General features: G+C 42.7%; 2 protein-coding genes across 2 annotated transcripts; one reads left to right on the forward strand and one right to left on the reverse strand.

Annotated features, from left to right (window-relative positions):
* Nucleotides 1-7,508: 7,508 nt before the first annotated feature.
* Nucleotides 7,509-10,449, reverse strand: LOC116150907 (thymosin beta-15A). The gene is made up of 3 exons (XM_031446276.2): nt 10,347-10,449; nt 8,896-9,008; nt 7,509-7,957 (listed from the first exon to the last, which is right to left on the reverse strand). The coding sequence occupies exons 2-3, from the start codon at nt 8,993-8,995 to the stop codon at nt 7,920-7,922; spliced, it is 138 nt and encodes a 45-aa protein (XP_031302136.1). The 5' UTR covers nt 8,996-9,008; nt 10,347-10,449; the 3' UTR covers nt 7,509-7,919.
* A 7,119-nt stretch (nt 10,450-17,568) lies between these two features.
* Nucleotides 17,569-19,777, forward strand: ARMCX5 (armadillo repeat containing X-linked 5). The gene has a single exon (XM_031446275.2). The coding sequence runs from the start codon at nt 17,954-17,956 to the stop codon at nt 19,448-19,450; it is 1,497 nt and encodes a 498-aa protein (XP_031302135.2). The 5' UTR covers nt 17,569-17,953; the 3' UTR covers nt 19,451-19,777.
* The last annotated feature ends 284 nt before the right edge of the window (nt 19,778-20,061 follow it).

The raw sequence follows: 20,061 nt of genomic DNA on the forward strand, positions 1-20,061 counted from the left end.
AATGAAGAATTATTACCAAATGCTAATCTTAAGAAGTATATTTAGCATGTTTATATAAATGAAGAGATATATAAAATATGAGGTAGAAATAGCTAATTATCAACAAAGTGTTAAATGAATTTTCTAAACTAAAAATCATAACCACTAGAAAAAAAAGATTAAAGAAATTTTACAGAACCAATGAGTTATAGCTGGATAGAAGATTGGTGAAGTAGAAGACAGAAAAAGCAATAGAAATAATACAGAATTCTTCACAGAAAGTAAAAGAAAAAAAAGGATTAAAGTGGTGCAAAGAGACTTAAGAATGAAATAGTAGGTATTAAGTATCTCATAGGCATTCCAGGAGCATAAAATTGGGAAACTAGGGGGGAAATAATATCAAAGAAAAATGATTGATGATTTCCCAGAACTGGGGAAAGCCATAAGTTCCTCCATTCAGGAAGCAGACCTGACACATCATAGTAAACAGCAAAGGTAACCCTAGAGATCAAAATAGCCGACAAAAAGACACGATGGCTAAAAAAAGAATACCAAATAGTGGGACAGCAGACCTCTTTTTCTGAATAAATTCAAGCCCAAAGCAAGTGCTGAGGGAAAGTACCTGTCATCCTAGTGTGGCGTATCTAGACAAAGTATCATTTAATAACGAAGCTGTGCTACACACGAAGATGGACTGCCCAAACCATATTCAAGGGAAGAATTGCTCCACTGGCTGCTGAGAGTACAGTCAGTTGCCAGTCTTCAGCCATTGGCCCTTTTGGGTATTTCCTCAGCTTTGGAGAGCTAATGTGCCCAAGGTCAGGGACTTCCCAAGATGGTCACATCCAATGTCTGATCAAGGAGAAAGTGTAACTATATGGCTCATCCCATCCTCAGATGTTAATTCTGATCAACACTCCCGCAAAATTAGCCCCGTATCAAGGCTGGTTTCCCTCAAGATCTTAACTCAGAAATAAAGAGTTTTGAGAAAAGTGATATCTTACTGTGTTTACACCAGCTGACACCATGTTAAAGGAACTTCTAAAGAATGTAACTTAGGAAGATGGAAAAAGATCACAACAGATAATATGAGATGCAGATAGGAATGGTAATAGAATAAAGTAGCAAATAAAGGTAAATGTAAAGCAATGACTGTATACAAAAGTTGACAATAATGATTATAGTTCCTTTGAATAATCAAGTAAACAAGACGTAGCTAAACACTGCAGTTATGCGTCACTTGGATGATGCAAATACCCAGTGAGAACAGCTCAGGTCCTATTCTGCACTGATTCAGCCAGTGGTGGACTGGTAGCTTCTAAGCCACAACTTTGGCCCGAAGTGTGGGAAAGTGACCAAGGATGAACCAGTGAGAGCATTCCTGGGAGTTTCCTGGGAGCAGCCCTGGAGACGGTGGAGTAAACTGTAGGAATTCCTTCCCTGTTGTTTGTTTGTGTGCTACCTTGATTTAATCATGGTTAAGTTAATGATACGATTTCAGAGATTATATGGTATATCTCTCTTGTAAATTGCATCCTACAAAGGGAAAGGTTTAAATAGTAATACATCAGGTGGGACTTTTGTATTCACACTGGTAAATGGGACTCTTCAAAAATCAAGAAAACCAAGGTTTGACTGGTTTCATCATCACGCAATGTTCTCCGGTAATAAAAATGAGCACTTCCCCCTTCATCATTGGAACCATTTTATGAGAAGTAAAATTCCCATAAATGCCAAATGGGAATACATTTGGAATCCTGACCACTTCAGGTGAAACCACGTTGATGACCCCGTTTTTGGCCATTCCCCTTAAGCCCTTTTCTGTCTCAATTTCGGCGATTTGTTGGTATGGAAACACATTTTAAAAATGCTTCTGTCTCCATTGTCAGGTATCCTTGATAGAAATACGCTTTTGATTTTAATCTATTTCCATTTATTGATTCCAATCTTCCACCTAAGTTGATTTTTTAGCGAATTAGGGAAATCCTACTTTTGAACTAACAGCTCTTATGTTTCTTTATCAATGCAAGTATGTGTGGTATTTGGGGTGAACCTAAAGAATGTTTAAAAAACGATTTAAAATTTGGTGAATGTTAAATATTTTTAATATTTCTGTACAGGTATCCCACTTTTGTAGGGTTCCGTCTGTGGAGAACGCGGTTTTGCCATTCTCTTTCTTCTGATTCACTGAAGGTTTTGATAAGAATTGCAGGTAAGAGCTGGTCAGTCGTGTCTACGATTTTGAGGCGCCCTCCGCTCACCGAGTCGCACAGCTCCTCCTCAAGGCACCGCCGCGCACTGAGCCGCCTCTGAGAGAGAAGGTTCTGGGTGCAAGTCAAATGGCCCCCAGGGGCCCAGTCATTCTGAGGCGTCACGCACTTGGGTTGCGGAGGTCAGACCCTCTCAGGGAGATCAAAGTGATTTTTCGTCCGCGTAGGAGACGTGGGTTTGACCTCTCTGTAAAGTTCTCACGGATAACTGGCAGGCATAAAGCAGCTGAGGGGAACGGATGTCATTTTTCGACATGAAATTGCGTGTTGCAAAGCTTTTCTGGTGGAGGTCGTGGAAAGTTTACAGGTCACCTGGTGGGGGTCACGGAAAGTTTAAAGGCCACCAGATTGCCACTCGGATTGGTTGATGTGCGGCCAAGCTGCGGGGCATCCAAGGACACGTGACATGGCCTGCCTTAGCGACACGGCTCCCTGCCCCTCATCCTATCCAATCAGATCTGCAGATTGGCCGTGACAAAAGTGGGATACCTGTACAGAAATATTAAAAATATTGAACATTTGCCAAATTTTAAATCATTTTGAAAATTCCTGAGGCTCCCTGAAACTACCACACATACTTGAATTGGTGTAGAATTCCTTGAACTGTCAGTTGAAAAATTGATTACTCTGATTCTCTAAGAGATCACCAGAATGAGAGAAGAATAATCAATGATAATTAAATATTTAAAATTCGGTAAATATTTTTTTCAAAAACCCATGATGACATAATCAAAGTCATTTTTTTATTGTATGTATACAAAAACAAGTTACAAACTTTGAACTAAAAAGAAGTTAAGAAGATTTGAGGAAATATGTTTCTTCAATGAGGTATGATCCAAATATTCAGGCTTACAGGTCTATTTTGTGTGGGCTACAAGTAGCAGCAAGTTCTACTGCTAAAAATGGTTCCTATCATGAAAACATTTCTATGTTTGAAAATGAGATGTTTCTACAATGAGTTATTCCCAGCTAACATTGTGTTCTGAATATATAAGAACATAGCAAGCTACCCCCAGAGAGAATTATCTGTAGTTGGTTTTGCGGTAGTATTTACTGCACTCCTAGGGAATCAGATTTTTTTAAATCTTTTCATAAAAGTTTTTTAATATTCCAGAATAATAATAAATATTCTTAATGAGGGGACTCCTTAATCCTAAATCTTTAAAGATATCATGGAGAACCCTGGAGGTATAATGGCCCATTAGAGTTCTTCCCCATTAGACTATAAACAGAGACATTTACAAAATGTCCCAGAAAAGACTTTACCCTCTTCATGCCTTCATTACTCAGGGAAGCTCTCTCTCGGCTCTGCTGCTTTGTTCCCACTCCTTCTCTTTAGCTCATGAGGCTGTGCTAATATTAGTCTTTTTGCTTCGTCTCTCTTGCAGAGCCCTGTCCCTCTTATGAGGGGCTCAGGAACTGTTTGGTTTCTGTAGTTTACCCAGGTTTAATTCTAATTGTTCGGCTGAGAATGATATCCTTTACACTTTCTACATCTTATTCAATAGGGGAAATTACGACTTATTTTAAAAGCACAAATGGAAAACATAATAAAATTGAAAAAATATTTATTTTTGAAGCAATGATATTACTTTCTAAGGATTGAAATCAGAGTATCTCCTTCAATCACAGAGAAAGGAAGGAGAAATAAAAGATCAAAATAAAAATGCTCAACATTCAAATAGTTGTGGAAAGTGACCAGGAAGTGTTCAGCTTTAGACTGGTAGTCATGTAGGCTCAAACACGTCCTAAGAAGAACAAAGAAGGAAAAAAGAAAGAAAGAAAGAAAGAAAATGGCCAAGCTTCCAAGGGTGTATCTGGTCAGATCTTCAAGGAAGAGTTAATTCTACTGCTAATAAAATGTTCCAGATTATGAAGGGAAAAACTTTTTTTATTTCAAGAAATATAGTATGATGATAAAATCAATTGAAGAGAGCATGCTAAACAAATTTCTGAGCAGTCTCATTTATAAATGAGGATACAAAGATCTTACTTGAAATAGTATTGAATAAATCTGGTGTTGCGTTACAGAAAAGACTGAATAAGGGAAATAGCATTATTGCTGTAAATAACATTACAAACATCAAACTGAGGAGCATGTTATTCATAAAACAGTATACTCCAAACAAACCTTTTTCAACGTAACTTCTATTGTGGGAATTTATTTAAATAAATAATGGAGGGCTCAAACAGAGTCCAGAAATAACTAAATCATGAAATGGTTCATGAAGTGGTATTTTTTTCAGGCTTCCTAGGAACTGGAGTAACTAGTCTAACACATTCAGATTTATCTAATTCTATTATTTTCTGGTCTATACTCTTTGAACAAAAATACAAAGCTTCATGACCTGCAAATGTGCATCACCAGATGATAGGAGATCCAATCAGAGCAGCCCAAGACCCACCCTCCACTGACTCAGCCAATGAAGAACCTGCATACCATAAGTCATAGCCATTGGTTCAAAATAGGAGCAGGTGACCTGAGTTGAACCAATAAGTGCCTTCCTTAGTGTTCATCCTTGGAGACTGAGGAGGAAATTGGTGTGGATTTTGTTTTGTTTTGTTTTGTTTTGTTGTCTGTCATTTGCTAAGAGCTCTAAATCTCAATCCCTGCTAATAGTGGGCTATTGGGGGGAAGTATTTCTCTGGTTAGACAGGCTAGAAGTGTAGCCCCCACATATATATAAAAAATGCTGAATAACTACTCTAGGTGAGCAGTTGTTTTTCCTGTCTCATATATGTATGAGTGCTCATTTAGCAGCTACTAGTCTTTCATCTGCCACCATGTATCTCTCATCTGTTACCACTCAGTTTAATACTTACACTGTTCAGGATGAAATCAACATGGCAATGAAAGGGTTGATTATCAGATGCTACTGAACAATGGGAATTATCATCCAACCCCCAGTTCCCCTGACAATATTCATTCTTTCCTTTAGGCCCTCTGAGGTGAGCCTAATCTTGTGCTGGATTACTGTGCAAATACAGAGGTTTTTGAATCTATCATGGATGTATAATATCTTTCTCAAATTTGCAAATAACAGTGTTGAAAAGAGAGCAAATGTGTTGAATGATGGAATAAGATCCAAAGGGATCTGATCATGAGCAAATTTGAGCATATCAGCAACCAAGATGATTCCTCATCATGTAACTTGGATCTAAAGGATCTGGGAAGTATCAGAAGACTTGGAGGTATAGAGGCAGACACCCAACAGCTGATTTCAAATACTGGAGCAGGTATTAACTACATTATGTTGGTGTCTAGCACAGTCCTAGAACTATTGGATAGAAACTACAGGGAAGCAGGTTTGGGCACAGTGTAAGCAGCCTGTCACAGCAAGGGAATGAGTAACTCTACCAGAAAATTGTTTCAGGCAAGAAGTAAGGTATTGGTGACTAACACGGTTACTTTCAACTCTCAAATCTTCTGGCTACACTAAGCCCTGTGATTATGTCACCTCACTGGCATTTGATCAGAGGTGACTCCCCCTGCTTTGTCCATGGAAGTCTATGCTATTGCAGAGACAACAGCTTTCACTTCCTATAAACCTAGTGATTATTAAGGATGTCAGCTCTTAGAAGGGGTTGTAAGATAATACTTGAGGTTGCAAACTGGTACAGACAGCATAATCCCTTTTAGTAAGAAAATATATGAACATTAATAGACCACAGGCTGGATGGTTATACACTCAAATGCTAACATGTGTAATTGGTGGGGTTATAAGTGATTGGTTCTTATAAATCTCAAGTGATAAAAGTGTTGTTTTCGGGCAGTGATCTGGACTCACCTATTTATATGTATTCCTCATTATATTAGTCAGCTTGGCTTGCCATAACAAAATACTGTAGACCAGGTGACTTAAACAACAGAAATTTATTTTCTCACAGTTCTGGAAGACAGAAGTTCCAAAACCAAGATCCAGCACAGTCAGTTTCTGGTGAAAATTCTCTTCCTGGCTTGCAGATGGCCACTATCTTGTTGGGTCCTTGCATGGTAGGGAGACAGACCTGGTGTCTCTTCCTCTTCTTTTAAAGCCACAGTCTAATTAGATTAGGGCCCCATTCTTATGATCTCAATTAATCTTAATTACCTAAATACCCTATCTGCAGATACAGTCACATCGAGGGTTGGGGCTTCAACATATGAATTTTTTTGGTGGGGAGACAATTCAGTCCACAGCACTTATGCTCACCACAACTACCAGCAAATACTTGGTTCGTAAGACAGTGAATTCTGTTCAGGACAAGAACGAGACCAGAGGTTCAGCACTGTAGGTCATTAGCAGGTATTAGATATCTGAATTTATGCTCAATAGAAGATGTGATGTACTTAGCACAGCGTGGGTTAGCAATTGTCTCCCCATCCAACCACTGCCTCAGGTGGCCCCTGACTTCAGTTGCAAAGCACTTTCCAAAAAGGAAGAGTCCAGCTAAAATTCCAGTCCTTATTTTTCACCTTGGAAGATCAACTCAGACCCTGTGTTTTCATTTCTCCATTTCCGAGTTAAGGGGGCTAGTCCACGAGACCTCTTCTCCCAAGGTTCTCTCCCTCTATGATTCCAACTCTAAGGAAAAAGCACCTAGCATCTTTGTTGGGAGAAGATACAAAATAATATCCTCCAAACTGAGAATGATCTTTGAGACTGCAAAATGAAGCGAGTAACTCCACAAAGTGCAGTTATGAAGTTTATTGTGGGTAACTTACATACAGGCACGAAGGATAAGAGTGGACAGATGATCCAGAGGCATTCGCAGCTGCACTCTGCGCTGCACCACCAAAGGGGTTCAGGGGAATTGAAAGGGGCCAAAGCTAAAAATAGAATTTGACTACCAAGGGAGAAGCATGTCTGCACTAACTGGAACCAGGAGTTTCCTCCCCTCAGCGGTCTCGTGACCATTCACCATCTATGATAGCTAAAGGCACTCTTCCAGGTTTCATATCGGATGAAGGCAAGAGTAAACGTTGATAGGGAACTCATCTGGCTTGGACTCATTCCTTATAAATTATGCTAAAGCTCAGTCATGAGGAAAGGGGAGAGGTTAGGACTGTGGGACTAAAATGGAGCTGACAAAATGGAGTCAGTATGGTTCAGCCACACAACTCCCAAGTCAGGACCCACTTGATCTGGACAGAGGAGAGCCTTTCCCATGTGCCAAATCTGCTAAAGCAGCCTTCCTGCACCCATTTTGTTTGGCTGAAAAGTACCCTGTGTCCTTTCACTCCTTAGAAGACCACCAGAAATGAACCACAGGAGCCTATTATAAACATACTGATTATATTTATTATTTTATTGCTCCATTAGAAATGAAAATAAACTACGAGAAGACGTAAAAGCATGCAACTTCATAAAGATTATAAAGCAATAGAGGGAACCATTGTAGAAAGTTAAAAGTGGCTTATCCTGTGGTGGGTGCAAGGACTACAAGCACAAAGGTCATCAATGGTAAGATTATTGACAGCACCTGCCAGCTGGAATTTATGCACAAATGGAGGTTTTAAAATGAATGTAAGGGAACATTGGCTACCCCTGACCCCTTAGCCAGGGATTATGGATGAGAAGACATCAGAAGATGCCTAAACTCTCTGCAACACAAAGGTTTACCAAAAACAAGCCAGAAACCAAGACACTCAAGCAATGTTGAAGTTTCTCTTGGGAGGAGATCCCCATTTTATGATGTTTGAACACACTCTTTCTCTTGTTGGATAGCTGGGGGAAAAAAAAACACAAAAAAAATCATTAAGAGGACACTTTCCTAAGATTAAGTTCAGTTTCTTCCAAAAAAGCTCTTTGCCAAGTCACTGAAAGCTGCCAAACTTTCTTTAAATTAGGAATGCCAAGGAACTAATCACAAATCCTTAGTCAGGTATGTGTGTGTATGTGTGTGTGCAAATTAATAAACTGAACATTCATTAAACTCAACTGTGTGGAGTTTTTTTTTCCCCATTTGAGAGGTAGATTTCTGCTTTGCCATTTTTTCCATAGATTACTCTGAGACTGAGGGGCAAGTGAAGCATTTTCTTCAGAATTATCTATCACTGTATGTTAGGAAGGTATGCCCTTTCAGACAATTTTGACTAACTTTGGAACTTTCAAATAATGCTGACATGACAAAACGTGCCCCTTGGCTTGGAATTTCTCCAGCAGGCTGTAAGTCAGGAAGGCAAAATTGATCCCTTGATCCCTGGGAGACTTGAGTATACCCAAGATCTAAACTGGTTCTCTCACCTCATCTTGTCATCAGGTTGAGAAGGCCAAAACCACAGTTTGCATGGCTCATTAGGGAGGAGATCAAAGAATCAAATAGCTAGCTGCAGAAAAATGCCAAATAACCAAAAACTGGACAAAACTAAGATGTTTCTAATGCTAAGTCCAATATTCCAAGATTGGTTTTAATGTGGTTTTTAGCAGTTTTCAAAAAAAAACCTATTTTAAAAATTCCCCCAATATTTTTAGGGCCTATTTTGTAAGAACTGCTTAAATAAGCAAAGTAAAAAGGCAACCATTTGATATTTTAAATGTTACATTAAATAATCGGTACTCTAATTATTGCCTATTTTATGGTAAAGCTTACTGGAAGAGTTTATTTCCTGAACCTATCAATTTTTGCCACTGTTTGTTTCAATTAGAAAGCCCCCATGACTTACTTTCCTTTGAAGGAAGAGTATTTTTTTCTTTAGTATTAGTTTTCTTCAGTTTTGACTTGTCAAACTTCTCCACTTCAGACAGGTCTGGCTTATCACTCATCTTGCCTAAAAGACTGAACAAAAAAAAAATTTTTTTTAAAAATTTATCTGGTAGAGCTACTATCACACTAAGGAGTAACAGCCAAAATTCTTGCATTTAATATCAATGTGTATTCTACCTGCTCATTTTTAAGAGGAAAATAGCAACAGATCTTAGAAAAGTCATGTTTTTATTAGAATACTTTTTATTTCACATTATTACCCTGTTTCTGATAGACAAGAAATGCGACTGATCACGATACACCAGAAACCAAGATGCTCTAAAACCCAGAGTCAATATGTCTGACTCTTAAAAATCACACTGAAGGTCAAATGTAGGTGACAGAAGCACAAGAGCATATAGAAGTAAAAGGAGACGTAAAGACTGGATTTAACCAGCTAATGAATTTGTAACAGGAAAAAGCACTATTTGAGCACCTTCACTCTGTATTCATTTCATCTGCCCAAAGACAGTAGATTAAGGAGCTGCAATAAGAGAAGGAGGGGATTTAATCTCGTCATAACTAATTACACTTCTCAGTAGCTCCCTGTAGCACTGGTTTGTAAACATTGTAAGAAGGGCCAGCTAATTATGATCAGGCTCAGCACTTCAGCAGAAGGGGGTAAACCAAATAGAGATAATTTTTATTTCACAACGCTTTATCCTCAAAGGGCGAGGCTAGGAGATGAGGTGCCCAGTGATCATTCCCGATTTGTCCAGAAGAGACAACAGGAGACCCCTGAGACCGGAAAGCGGACCTGGCCCCACCCACCCTGGTGGGGTAAGACATCTAGTGCCCAGACTAGAATAAAGAGGCCCCCAAGCAGCCAGACGTCGCGAATATGCCTCCTTCCCGTCGAGGTTACCCTAAGACTCTCCTGTGACGAGCGATCAGCCGCCAATCTCCAGAGGCGGGGAAACAGCGACTTCAAATAAATAATAAAAGAGATGGGCGCATCAGCCACTTCGTTAGCAGCAATTTGCTTACATTTTTAAATAACTATCATCATTGTCGGGCGCCCAGCCTAACAGCTACAGTGGGGGAGGGGGAGGAGGGCCAGCCCCAGAGGGCCCGTTTCGGGCGGCCCCAAACTCCTCGTCTTCGCAGCCTCGGACCTGCAGCCACAACGGACCCGTCGCTCTGGGGGCTCCCAACTCGGACCTTCCAGGCACCCACCCGGGAGGACTGCGCATCGCGCGCAGAAGGCGGCGCTGCGAAGACAAAGACGCGGACTCGCCAGGAGTGCAGATTCCAATCGCCAGTCCCAACCCCGCCCCCCCAATTCCAGAAGGCCCGACACCCCAGCCCCGCGGCCACTGGGCCCGCCTGTCCCCATAGTCCTCTGGCTCCAGCGGGGCCGCGCGTCCTCACCCGAAGGCTTGAAGACCAGGGACAGGCCGACGGCTGCGCTGAGACTGCTCCGCACGCAGGACGAGGTTAGCCTTCCCGCGCGGAACCCTGAAGTTAAGTTGCGTGGAAGACCCCGCCCGAGTCGTCTCCCATTGGCCAAGGGATCCCAGACCCGCCTCCTCGCCCCTCCCACCGCTTTAGCCTTGCTAGCCTGAGTCCACCTTCTCCGGGATACTCAGGACCTCACCCTTGTAACAGGGTGTTGATAACATCATTCGAGATCCGCCTCCCCAGACCCCACCCAAGCCCTCTCGGATTTGCCCGGGGACCAGTCACTGACCTACCTCCCCTGCCTCTCCCACTACTTTCGCCCTGAGGGCCCACTTCTCTTCCTCCCAAGTATATCACTCCTCCACGATAATAGGGGACTCTGAAATAAACAGGCATATCCTGCCCAGTTACCTTTGAACGTCTGAAGCTCCGAGATCCAAGCTGAAGGCGCGGTAATCAGATACTCTCGGCTTTTTATAGCCAAAGGAACCTAAGTACGCGGTGACCACCAGTGATTTGGTGCTCAGTGTTGTCTGTTCTAATCCTCGGCCAGGTCGTGGAGGAGGGGTGCTCATAGAGAGGATGGGTGGTTCGGGGTCATTCACCCCCACAGCTGGGCATTTCTGTGACAGTGGTGCGCTCCTATGTAAATGTCACATTTTCTAGTTTTACAGCCACTGAACATGATAACAGTCAGTTTGAGGTAATCAGAGGATAATCTACAGAGGCTATTCATCTTTATATCTCCAAACCTGAGCCCTTTGCTTGGCCTACAGTTGACACTTAGATAAATGCCCATCTTTAGATTGAAGTAATAAATCCATGATACAGTGGAATTTTTGGACAGCAGCACCACCCAGTGTCTATGTTGGGAGAGAAAAGTGAGGATCCAGTGAGACTCCACCTGAAAGAACAAATCTTCAAGGTCATCTTCTGGATATTCACCCAGAACCTTGGAGCGTTGAGGTAAAATGGAGATAGGGCTATGTCTTTAGCCTGCACCCTATATTTTCCATATGGCTCATGTATGGTGCTAGAAATCCATATAGATCAGCAATCACTCTCTCAAGGATTTCTCAGGCCTTCCCACCTCTCCCCAATCCCTCTTCTATACTCTTGTAGCATGTTGTGCTAACTTCAGAGTTGTATTTGTTTTCTGGAGGAACTTTTAAAACAGAAGCGCATACTTGTTCAACAAAGAATATTCATTGAGTACCTACAACATCCCAGGCATTAAATATAACAAACACCAGTGTTTCCACCACTGAGATTTAGATGTTGTTAATATTTAGGTATATTTACTTTGCTCTTCTTTTAAGGAATAAAAACACTGCAGAAAAATTGAGATTTCCTTGACCTTCACTCCATTTCCATTCCCCTCCCACTTCCCCAGAGTTATTCCTGTCCTGAATGTGATATGTAGTTTTCAGCCCATTTTTCTATCATTACAGATTGGTGTGATCTGTTTCCAGGAGCAATATGGAGCATTTTGTGGACCAGTGCTCCAGGTCTGAGACTGAATTTCCACATCACTTGGGGTCGACAGGAAGTCCCACACACACACAAGGCTGTGAACACATCCCCTCTTTAATTCACTTCTCACATCCCTTCCCTACTCCTAAAATGCAACTTGACCTCAATAATTCTTCTGTATCTTCACCCTCTTCTCTGAATGCACCCTTCATTGTCTTGCCCTAACAGAAGCCAGGCTCCTCCCTGAAGACTCTGTGTCCCCTGAAGTCCGGTCAAGAGGAGCAGATGATTTTTCTCTCCCAGAACCATTGTACCACAGAGCCTGAAGTTCCAGTAAATGTTTTCCATGCTTCTCACTGCTGCCTACAGAACATCCCTGAAAACCTCCAGCTTCTGACAGCTAGTGTCACTGACTAGCCTTTATTGTTGTTGTCATCTACCAAATTTCAGTCTCCTGCTGTTGCCACTTATTCCTCACAAAGTTTAGCTCCTGGAACTAGGTCACTCCCAATGGTAGTAGTCCTGTCTTAATTCCTGGTGAGTTCAAGAATGAGCATTCTAACACACTGGCTCCTTCAGTTCCTCGAACATTTCTTTGCCATGACATTGTCCTTGACCCCCACCTCAGCTACTTACTCCACTTGCATGACCATACCCTAGGATTTGCCATTGCAATTATAGCAACTCCTCCATAATCTCAGTTCCAAACATCCCTTTCCATGACCATCATCTCCCCTCTTTTAGCTCATCCCCTTTGGTACCCAAACCCCACTTTCTTTCAATGTCATCAGAATCTCTAATCCACTGATCTTGACAGATTTTTACTATCACTTGCTCCCTTATTGTCCTCTCTACCCTCCTCTAGCTCAACTATCATGATAAAGAAACTTTTTGTTCTTTGCCGATATGATTGATGAGAAATGATATATCATTGTAATCACAATTTGTACTTCTGTAATCAGTGAGATGAAACATTTTCTCATATATTTAAGAAGTATTGATTTGTCTTTTTAATGAACAATCTCTTCATATATTTGCCCATTTTCCTATTGGATTATTGGTCATTGGTCTTTTCTTTATGAATTAATAGGGGTTTGCTATATATTAAGGAACTTAGTAAGGCATAGTTTCAAGCTTGAAAAGAAGACAGAAAAAGAAAAACAAACTCCCATTAAATCCAAATTATATGTATCCCCCCAAAAGTTCATTAAAATATGCAATATTAAGATACTCCAGGTTTCTTTCCAAAATTTATTTTTAAAATCCCTTGGTTCCTTCCTCCATTGAAAATTATGTAGAGACCATCTCCTGTGTACCAGACTCTAGGGTAAGCCTTGGGGTTACAGACATCATAGATGAAGACACACCTAGAGATAGTCACTGATCCGTAAACAATAGAAGGCACCATGGAATTCTCATGACTCAATGGCCCCTCATCTCTTTCAACTTGAAATGGAAAGTCAAATTTTTTATATATTCAGGGAGAATGAGGATATGCATCCATTAGGCAGGATATAGTGATGAGAGAAGAGGAGGAGTCAGGAGAGCAGCTAGGATGTGCCTTGAGAAGTGCACGGGTAGCGTCCCGTTTCCTTAGAGAGGACAGTAAAAGAGGCGCCAAAACCGGCCCTATTTAGCGCCTGACACCGGGCTGTGTGTGTGGGAGACACACAGGGAGGACTGTATGAACTGGTTTGGGTCTGGACAGGCAAAGGCCCTCTTTCCTGGGCGATGGTGGGGACTACAAAATGGCAAAGTGTGTTACCATTTCGAATGAGAAGCAGTGTGGCAGAAAAAATGACGACGCTGGTGCAGACAAGTGGTTTGTTTCCTCAACTGCCTTCCCTTAGAAGAGGGACAATGGCTGGGGCTCCGTGGGCGCCCCCTCCCACCTTCCTCCAGTCCACGGTCCCAGCAACAATAAAAGCACACCTGGGGAGGGCCGCCCCAGGACCTCCAAAGTGGTCTGGCCTCAAATAGCCTCACCCCTCCCAGCCTGCTTTCCTAACATTTCCTTTACCTCACCTGACTTCTTGTGCAATGGTGGGTCAGGCCTAAAAGGGGCCCACAACGGGACAGTTTGGCATTTAATCCGTTATCACTTTAGTGCTGCTTTTTAAAATTTTTCTTCCACTTCATCTTCCATTTTAGGTGACAAATAAGGAAACCACACGGTGAGCGGCGGAGTATGGGGTGAGGATGCCACGAGTACAAAGATATTCGAGTATTAATCCTCTTCCATGAGTACAGAGTTGTTTTCCTGCATACCCAAGCTCAAGTCCCTGCATACTTAAGTGCAGAAAAATATCGTGGGCGTCAGGAGGCGAGGCAGGGCATAATGGCACACGTACACATCGGGGTAGTTTGGTATTAAGATGCTTCTCTCCGTCTGTCTCTGCTATAGTCTCCCTATATTCTCATCCCACCTCATCTTCGATTATTTCTGTTTGAGAAATACAGTAGTCAGTAAGGGAGAAAGACTTAGAGAAGAACAAGGAAAAACTAAGCTGTTTGATACAGATCAAGTCCAACCAGAGCAGCTTTCCAGACGCCCCACCCCTGCCCATGTGTTCAGAAAATTACTTGGGAGGGGCGGCTGGGAGGGGCTTTTCTCATAGAGGCAGCGCATAGTTTTTGGAATAGATGAGAATTTATCCTCCTCTCTCAGTTTTGAGCCTTTCTGTCTTGAGTCTGTTTCCCGACCTTCTCACCTCGGCTCCCTCCCCCAACCCACCCACTTCGGTGGGCCTAGGGATTTGGAGAGGGCAGTGTGTAACACCACATTTTGGTATCCGTCCGCTTTATCAGACCGAGGCTGATTCACAGTCGCCACCTCCAGAAAACCATATTCGTTTCAGATCAGGGGAAAAGATTGTAGGTTTGGCGGAGGGAGCTCCTAAGAGAGAACTAATACTGAGACCCTTTGACTTTAGTTTGCTACTTTCAGCCCGGCGCTGCTTTCTCATACCCAGACCCCGCCCCTGCCCAGTCCAGAATCCGAAACCGAGGGTGGGCGGGACGGAGCGCACAGCTGGAGGAAGGAGCGGCGTAACGCAAAGCTTGGTATCACTCCGCTTCCGCGAGGCCGGATCCCCTTAAACGCCTCTCTAGCTGCTCCTGCTGTCGGTTTTGGTTCCGGGGACGTGGCGAGACAAGAGACTGCGGAGGAAAAGGTAGCTGTTAAAGAGTCACTAGGAGCGGGTCCCTGAGGCGCCTTGGGGACCAGAAGGAGAAGGAAATACCAAAAAGTGACAATTGTTTGCCCTTCATCTGATAAAACAGGTATCTCGTCTTAAATACCAGGTGCCAGGCCAATCCCCACACACAGTCGCCGCCATTGTCTCTTGTCCTTGTGTCCGTCTGACTGTCCGTCCCTCTTTCTTAGGGCTCGGCACCCCTCGAGGCAAGGAAATGAGAAAACTGATTTTCCTCTGATCCAAGCAGAGCAGGTCAGTGAGAAGGTGGGCATCGCTTGGGAGTGTGGTTATGGGTGTCAGAGATGAACGTGGGCGATGTGACCTGGTCGTTGGGGCGCGGGCGGTGAGAAGGGAGAGAGGGACAGGGGTCATTTGAGTGGCACACAACGATAAATTTTAAATGATCTTCCTCTTGCTAGCTTGATTTCCAGACATTCGCCCCACCTCCGACCATGTTTGGCGAGGGAAAGGAGTGTAGTAGCGGCTTCTAGCGGAGAAATGGCGGATTATATTAATAGGAGGGGCTGCTGCTGTCGTGAGAGCAGTTATCTGGGAAGCCCTGGAAGGGAGAGTGTAAAAAGAGGTTGTAAGTGTTTGATAATCAAGGCCCTGGATTAGAAAAGGGTCTCATGTCCTGATTACTAGTCTGACCAAGTCTCTCCCACTGTCTTTTCATTTGGTTTTTGAGTGTGTGTCATGCGTTTGTATGTGTAGGTCTGTTCCTACATTTGCGGTATTACACCTTCCTGTAAAGATCTGTGAGGGGCAGGGAACCTTAAAGGGAGGGGATAAATAAAAGAAAATTGGCCTAATTTCTGTAGAGTGGGCAGTGCTTGTGTGGTAGATGGCTAAGACTAGTGGAGGTAGGGGGTTTAGGGAAAACTCCAGATCTCCTGTCAGCTTTCCAAACAGTCCTACCTTACTCCCATTGTGATGAAGAAGATGATAGGCTTTGAGGAGTAGAAGAAAACATAAGAACTTAGATTAAATTGGGAAATAATGCTTTTCATTGATTTCCCAGCCAACTTTCATGGTTTGTCTGGGCATTCCATCCCTACTGACACCACCACTATCTTGCAGGGATGATTGAGTTGTCTCTGGAGGGGAATCGTCAGACTTTGAGAATAGAGCAGAGGAGCTTGGAGATTTGGGGGAAGGGAGGAAGAAAGGGAGATAGAAATTTAAAAAATTTTGGCAATCGTGTAACTGCATCCAGAAAGGATCAGTGTCCTAGGTGCTGATCTCTACCAAGGAAGGACTCAGTCTCCATTGTCTCTTGTCGAGTCTATTTATTTATCTATCTCTGCATTTGTGAATCTCTGTGTGTAGATCTGTCCTTAGGTCTGTGGAACTCTCAGTTGCTGTGAAGGTTTATAAATGGTAACCCAACTTGAAGCTAGGAAATAATGAAGAAAATAAATGTGTCTTGTATCTGTTTAGATTGGTGCGAAGGTAGAGTGATTGAGACTAGAGGATTCTATCTCTTCTGTTTTGCCATTTTACTAACCCATTTGGTCCCCTGGTGATTTAATTGGGAGCCTTCTTAAGCTTTGGGGGCATAGAAGGATAATATATGCTTTTATTACTTCCCACTTGGTTTTCCGGTTCTTATGCTTCACCCTAGCCCAGTTCCGAAATAGGGAAATGCCAAGGCAGTCTCTGAAGAGGGAAATGGTGGGAAACAGGGAGGAGGAGGAGTCCTGAAGCAGGACAGTAGGAAGAAAGGACCAGGAGGAGGGAAACACTAGACAGATAACAAATATAGGGACCAGGGACCAAGGTCACTCTACCAAGAGATTGATTTCTGTATCCTCCTGGTTTTTTAAAATTATCTTCAACTTCTTTTTTTTTGAAGGGGGGAGATAATTAGGTTTATCTATTTATCTATTTACTATTATTTTTAATGGAGGTCCTGGGGATTGAACCCAGGACCTAGTGCATGCTAAGCACATGCTCTACCTCTGAGCTATACCTCCCCCCTCCTCCTACTTGTTTATTTGTCCATAAATCTGCCTTTAGGTCTGTGGTAGGGCTTGTCATCATTGAAGGCAAGGAAACGAGGAGAAAATCACTCCAGATTAGTGCAGGTTGCTATGAGTGTGGAGACTTCCTCAGTAGACCTGTAGAATGAGGTAGTGGAGATCTGCTTGGGTGCAGTATGGGTAAAGAGCCAGTCCAGGGATTCTTCAGTCTCTCTCAGTCCCGTCCAGCTTTCCCACTCCCCATACTCCTGTTCTGTGTCTGGAAAAAAAGATCAGTTGCTCCTGCAGTAGTAGGGAGCATGAAATGAAGGGAGAGAAAGTTTGCTAATTATCTTTTCCACTTAGCACTAAATTACCATACTTTCCTGTCTCTCTGTGCTAATCAACATGAGAAAAAAATTGGAAAAGACTCAAAGCCCCATTTCCTTCCTCCACCCCTAGGTCCAACTTCAGTGGCAGATCTGGTGGCCTTGGAGTGGCTGAAGACCACCACCCTCCACAGGGCTGCGCTCAGGCACACAGCCATCCTTTCCTTCCCTGAGTGAGCTTCCTCTGCACGTTGTTTATATCATTGGCAGAGCCTATAGTTGGAAAGGGGTCTGAGTGACAACTGGACTTTGTATGAAAACACCAACCTGGGACAGACCTTCAGTCAAGGCTGAGACGGGGGTGGGGGTTTACATAATTTGACCTTGCCTTTAACTTGGATCATGATTGGCTTTGAGGCTAAGGCAGGGGCAGAGGAGGGGCTGGGGCTGGCCTGAAAGCTGGAATCAGTGGCCCTGTCCACACTAGAGCCAAGGCTAAGATCCAAGCCAAGGCAGTGGCTGAGGCAGAACTGAAAACAAGACCAGTGACCCAGGTCAAGGCTGAGGATGGAGCAGTGGCCAGGACACAGACAGTGACCTACACTGAGGCCGTGGCTATGACAAGGGAAGTGAGCAAGATGGAAGCTATGACTAAGACTAGAGACATGGCTGAGATTAAGGCAAAACCCGTGGCCAAACCTGGTATAGTGTCCGAAACCAAGTCAAAGGCCGTACCTATATCCAGAGTCAGTGCTGGGACTAAGTATGAAGTCAAGGCTGGTGCTGGAAGTGAAGCCAGTATCAAGTCCTTTGCCAAAGCTGATGATAAAGGCAATATTGGGTCCAGATCCCAAAGGAGGAGAGAGGCCAGCATCAAGTTGAGGGCTGGGGACAGGGCTGGTATTGTAATCAAGTCCAGTGATGAGGATGAAGAAAATGTCTGCTCTTGGTTTTGGACTGGAGAAGAGCCTAGCGTAGGATCCTGGTTCTGGCCTGAAGAAGAGACCTCTTTCCAAGTTTATGAGCCTCCACCTAAGATCGAGGAAAAGCCCGAGCCCACACCCAAACCCAAACCTGAACTCACTATAAAGCAAAAAGCAGCAGCGTGGTCAAGGGCCAGGTATTGTGTCCTAGTCCCAGTAGAGGGAGGGCAGGGATCCTTGCCTCCAGAGGGGAATTGGACTCTGGTTGAGACTTTGATTGAAACTCCTCTGGGGATTCGGCCTCTGACCAAGATCCCACCCTATAATGGCCCTTACTTCCAGACCTTAGCTGAGATCAAAAAACAGGTTAGGTATAGGGAAAAGTATGGGCCCAATCCAAAAGCCTGCCGCTGCAAATCACGTGTTTTTAGTTTAGAGCCTAAAGAGTTTGATAAACTCGTTGCCCTACTTAAGTTAACTAAGGATCCTTTTATTCATCAAATAGCTACAATGATAATGGGCATCAGTCCTGCTTATCCATTTACTCAAGATATAATTCATGATGTAGGTATTACTGTTATGATTGAAAACTTGGTCAATAATCCCAATGTTAAAGAACACCGCAGAGCTTCAAACATGGTGGATGACAACTCTGAGTCTTCTGCAGGACCAAATACAGGAGAATCGTACATAAATCAAGTTTGTAAGGACATAACCTCTTATCCCTTGAACTCCCCTTTGCAACTGGCTGAACTAAAATTATTAGTGCAACTGAGTGTAAAATTTGAGGATCATCATACGATTGTCAGTTACATTCCAGATTTCCTCACCTTGTTAAACAAGGGAAGTGTCAAAACCAAGTTTTATGTTTTAAAAGTGTTTTCACGCTTGTCTAAAAATCAAGCCAATACAAGAGAACTGATCAGTGCCAAAGTACTTTCATCATTGGTTGCACCCTTTAACAAAAATGAGTCAAAGGCCAATATTCTTAATATCATTGAAATATTTGAGAATATAAATTTCCAGTTCAAAAAGAAGGTGAAGCTATTTACCAAGGAAGAGTTCACTAAATCTGAACTTATTTCCATATTCCAGGAAGCAAAAGAGTTTGGTCAGAAACTACAAGACTTAGCAGAGCACAGTGACCCTGAGGTGAGAGATAAAGTTATACGATTAATACTCAAACTCTGAATAGCTGTATGTTCTCACAAAGCTTGAACAATTTTTTGGTATTGTAATATGAAACCAATGCATATTATAATTATTTCAGTATTTATGCTCTGTGTTGATTGAAGGAGCCAATTTTACAGGTACCAAATGATCTTGAGAATTTGAATATTTGTTGATTTTTATTGTGCTATGTAAATTGAGATATTTTTAGTATTTCTGCAACATGACCTGATAATGAATTTATTCATCCTGAGTAAGCTATACTTCTGTGCTTTATATTGACATAGGTGTATTCATTTGAGACTTCATTTACATGTTAATAAACTTGCATGCTAAAACTGGTGAAAACATTGTCCTAGTTCTTTAGTTGAAGTCTAGTCAGAGGGATGAAGCACAAAAAAAAAAAAAAGAATGATAAGGAGCACTGTCTGAGTCTGTAGCGGGGTACAAACAAAATAAGTTTACACTGACCGACCCTTTAGTTTCAGCATGTTCAAGGAGTAGAATCACTCTGCACACGAGACAGGACTGTGCTACCGTCCTCGTAAGCTGACATCTGGGCAGATCTGGGAAAAGGGTGAAGACACAGACTTAGGAGAAAAGGAATACAGATGCTTTCATTTCGGTCTGAG

Source organism: Camelus dromedarius, chromosome X, assembly GCF_036321535.1.
Source record: "Camelus dromedarius isolate mCamDro1 chromosome X, mCamDro1.pat, whole genome shotgun sequence".
NCBI lineage: Eukaryota > Metazoa > Chordata > Mammalia > Artiodactyla > Camelidae > Camelus > Camelus dromedarius.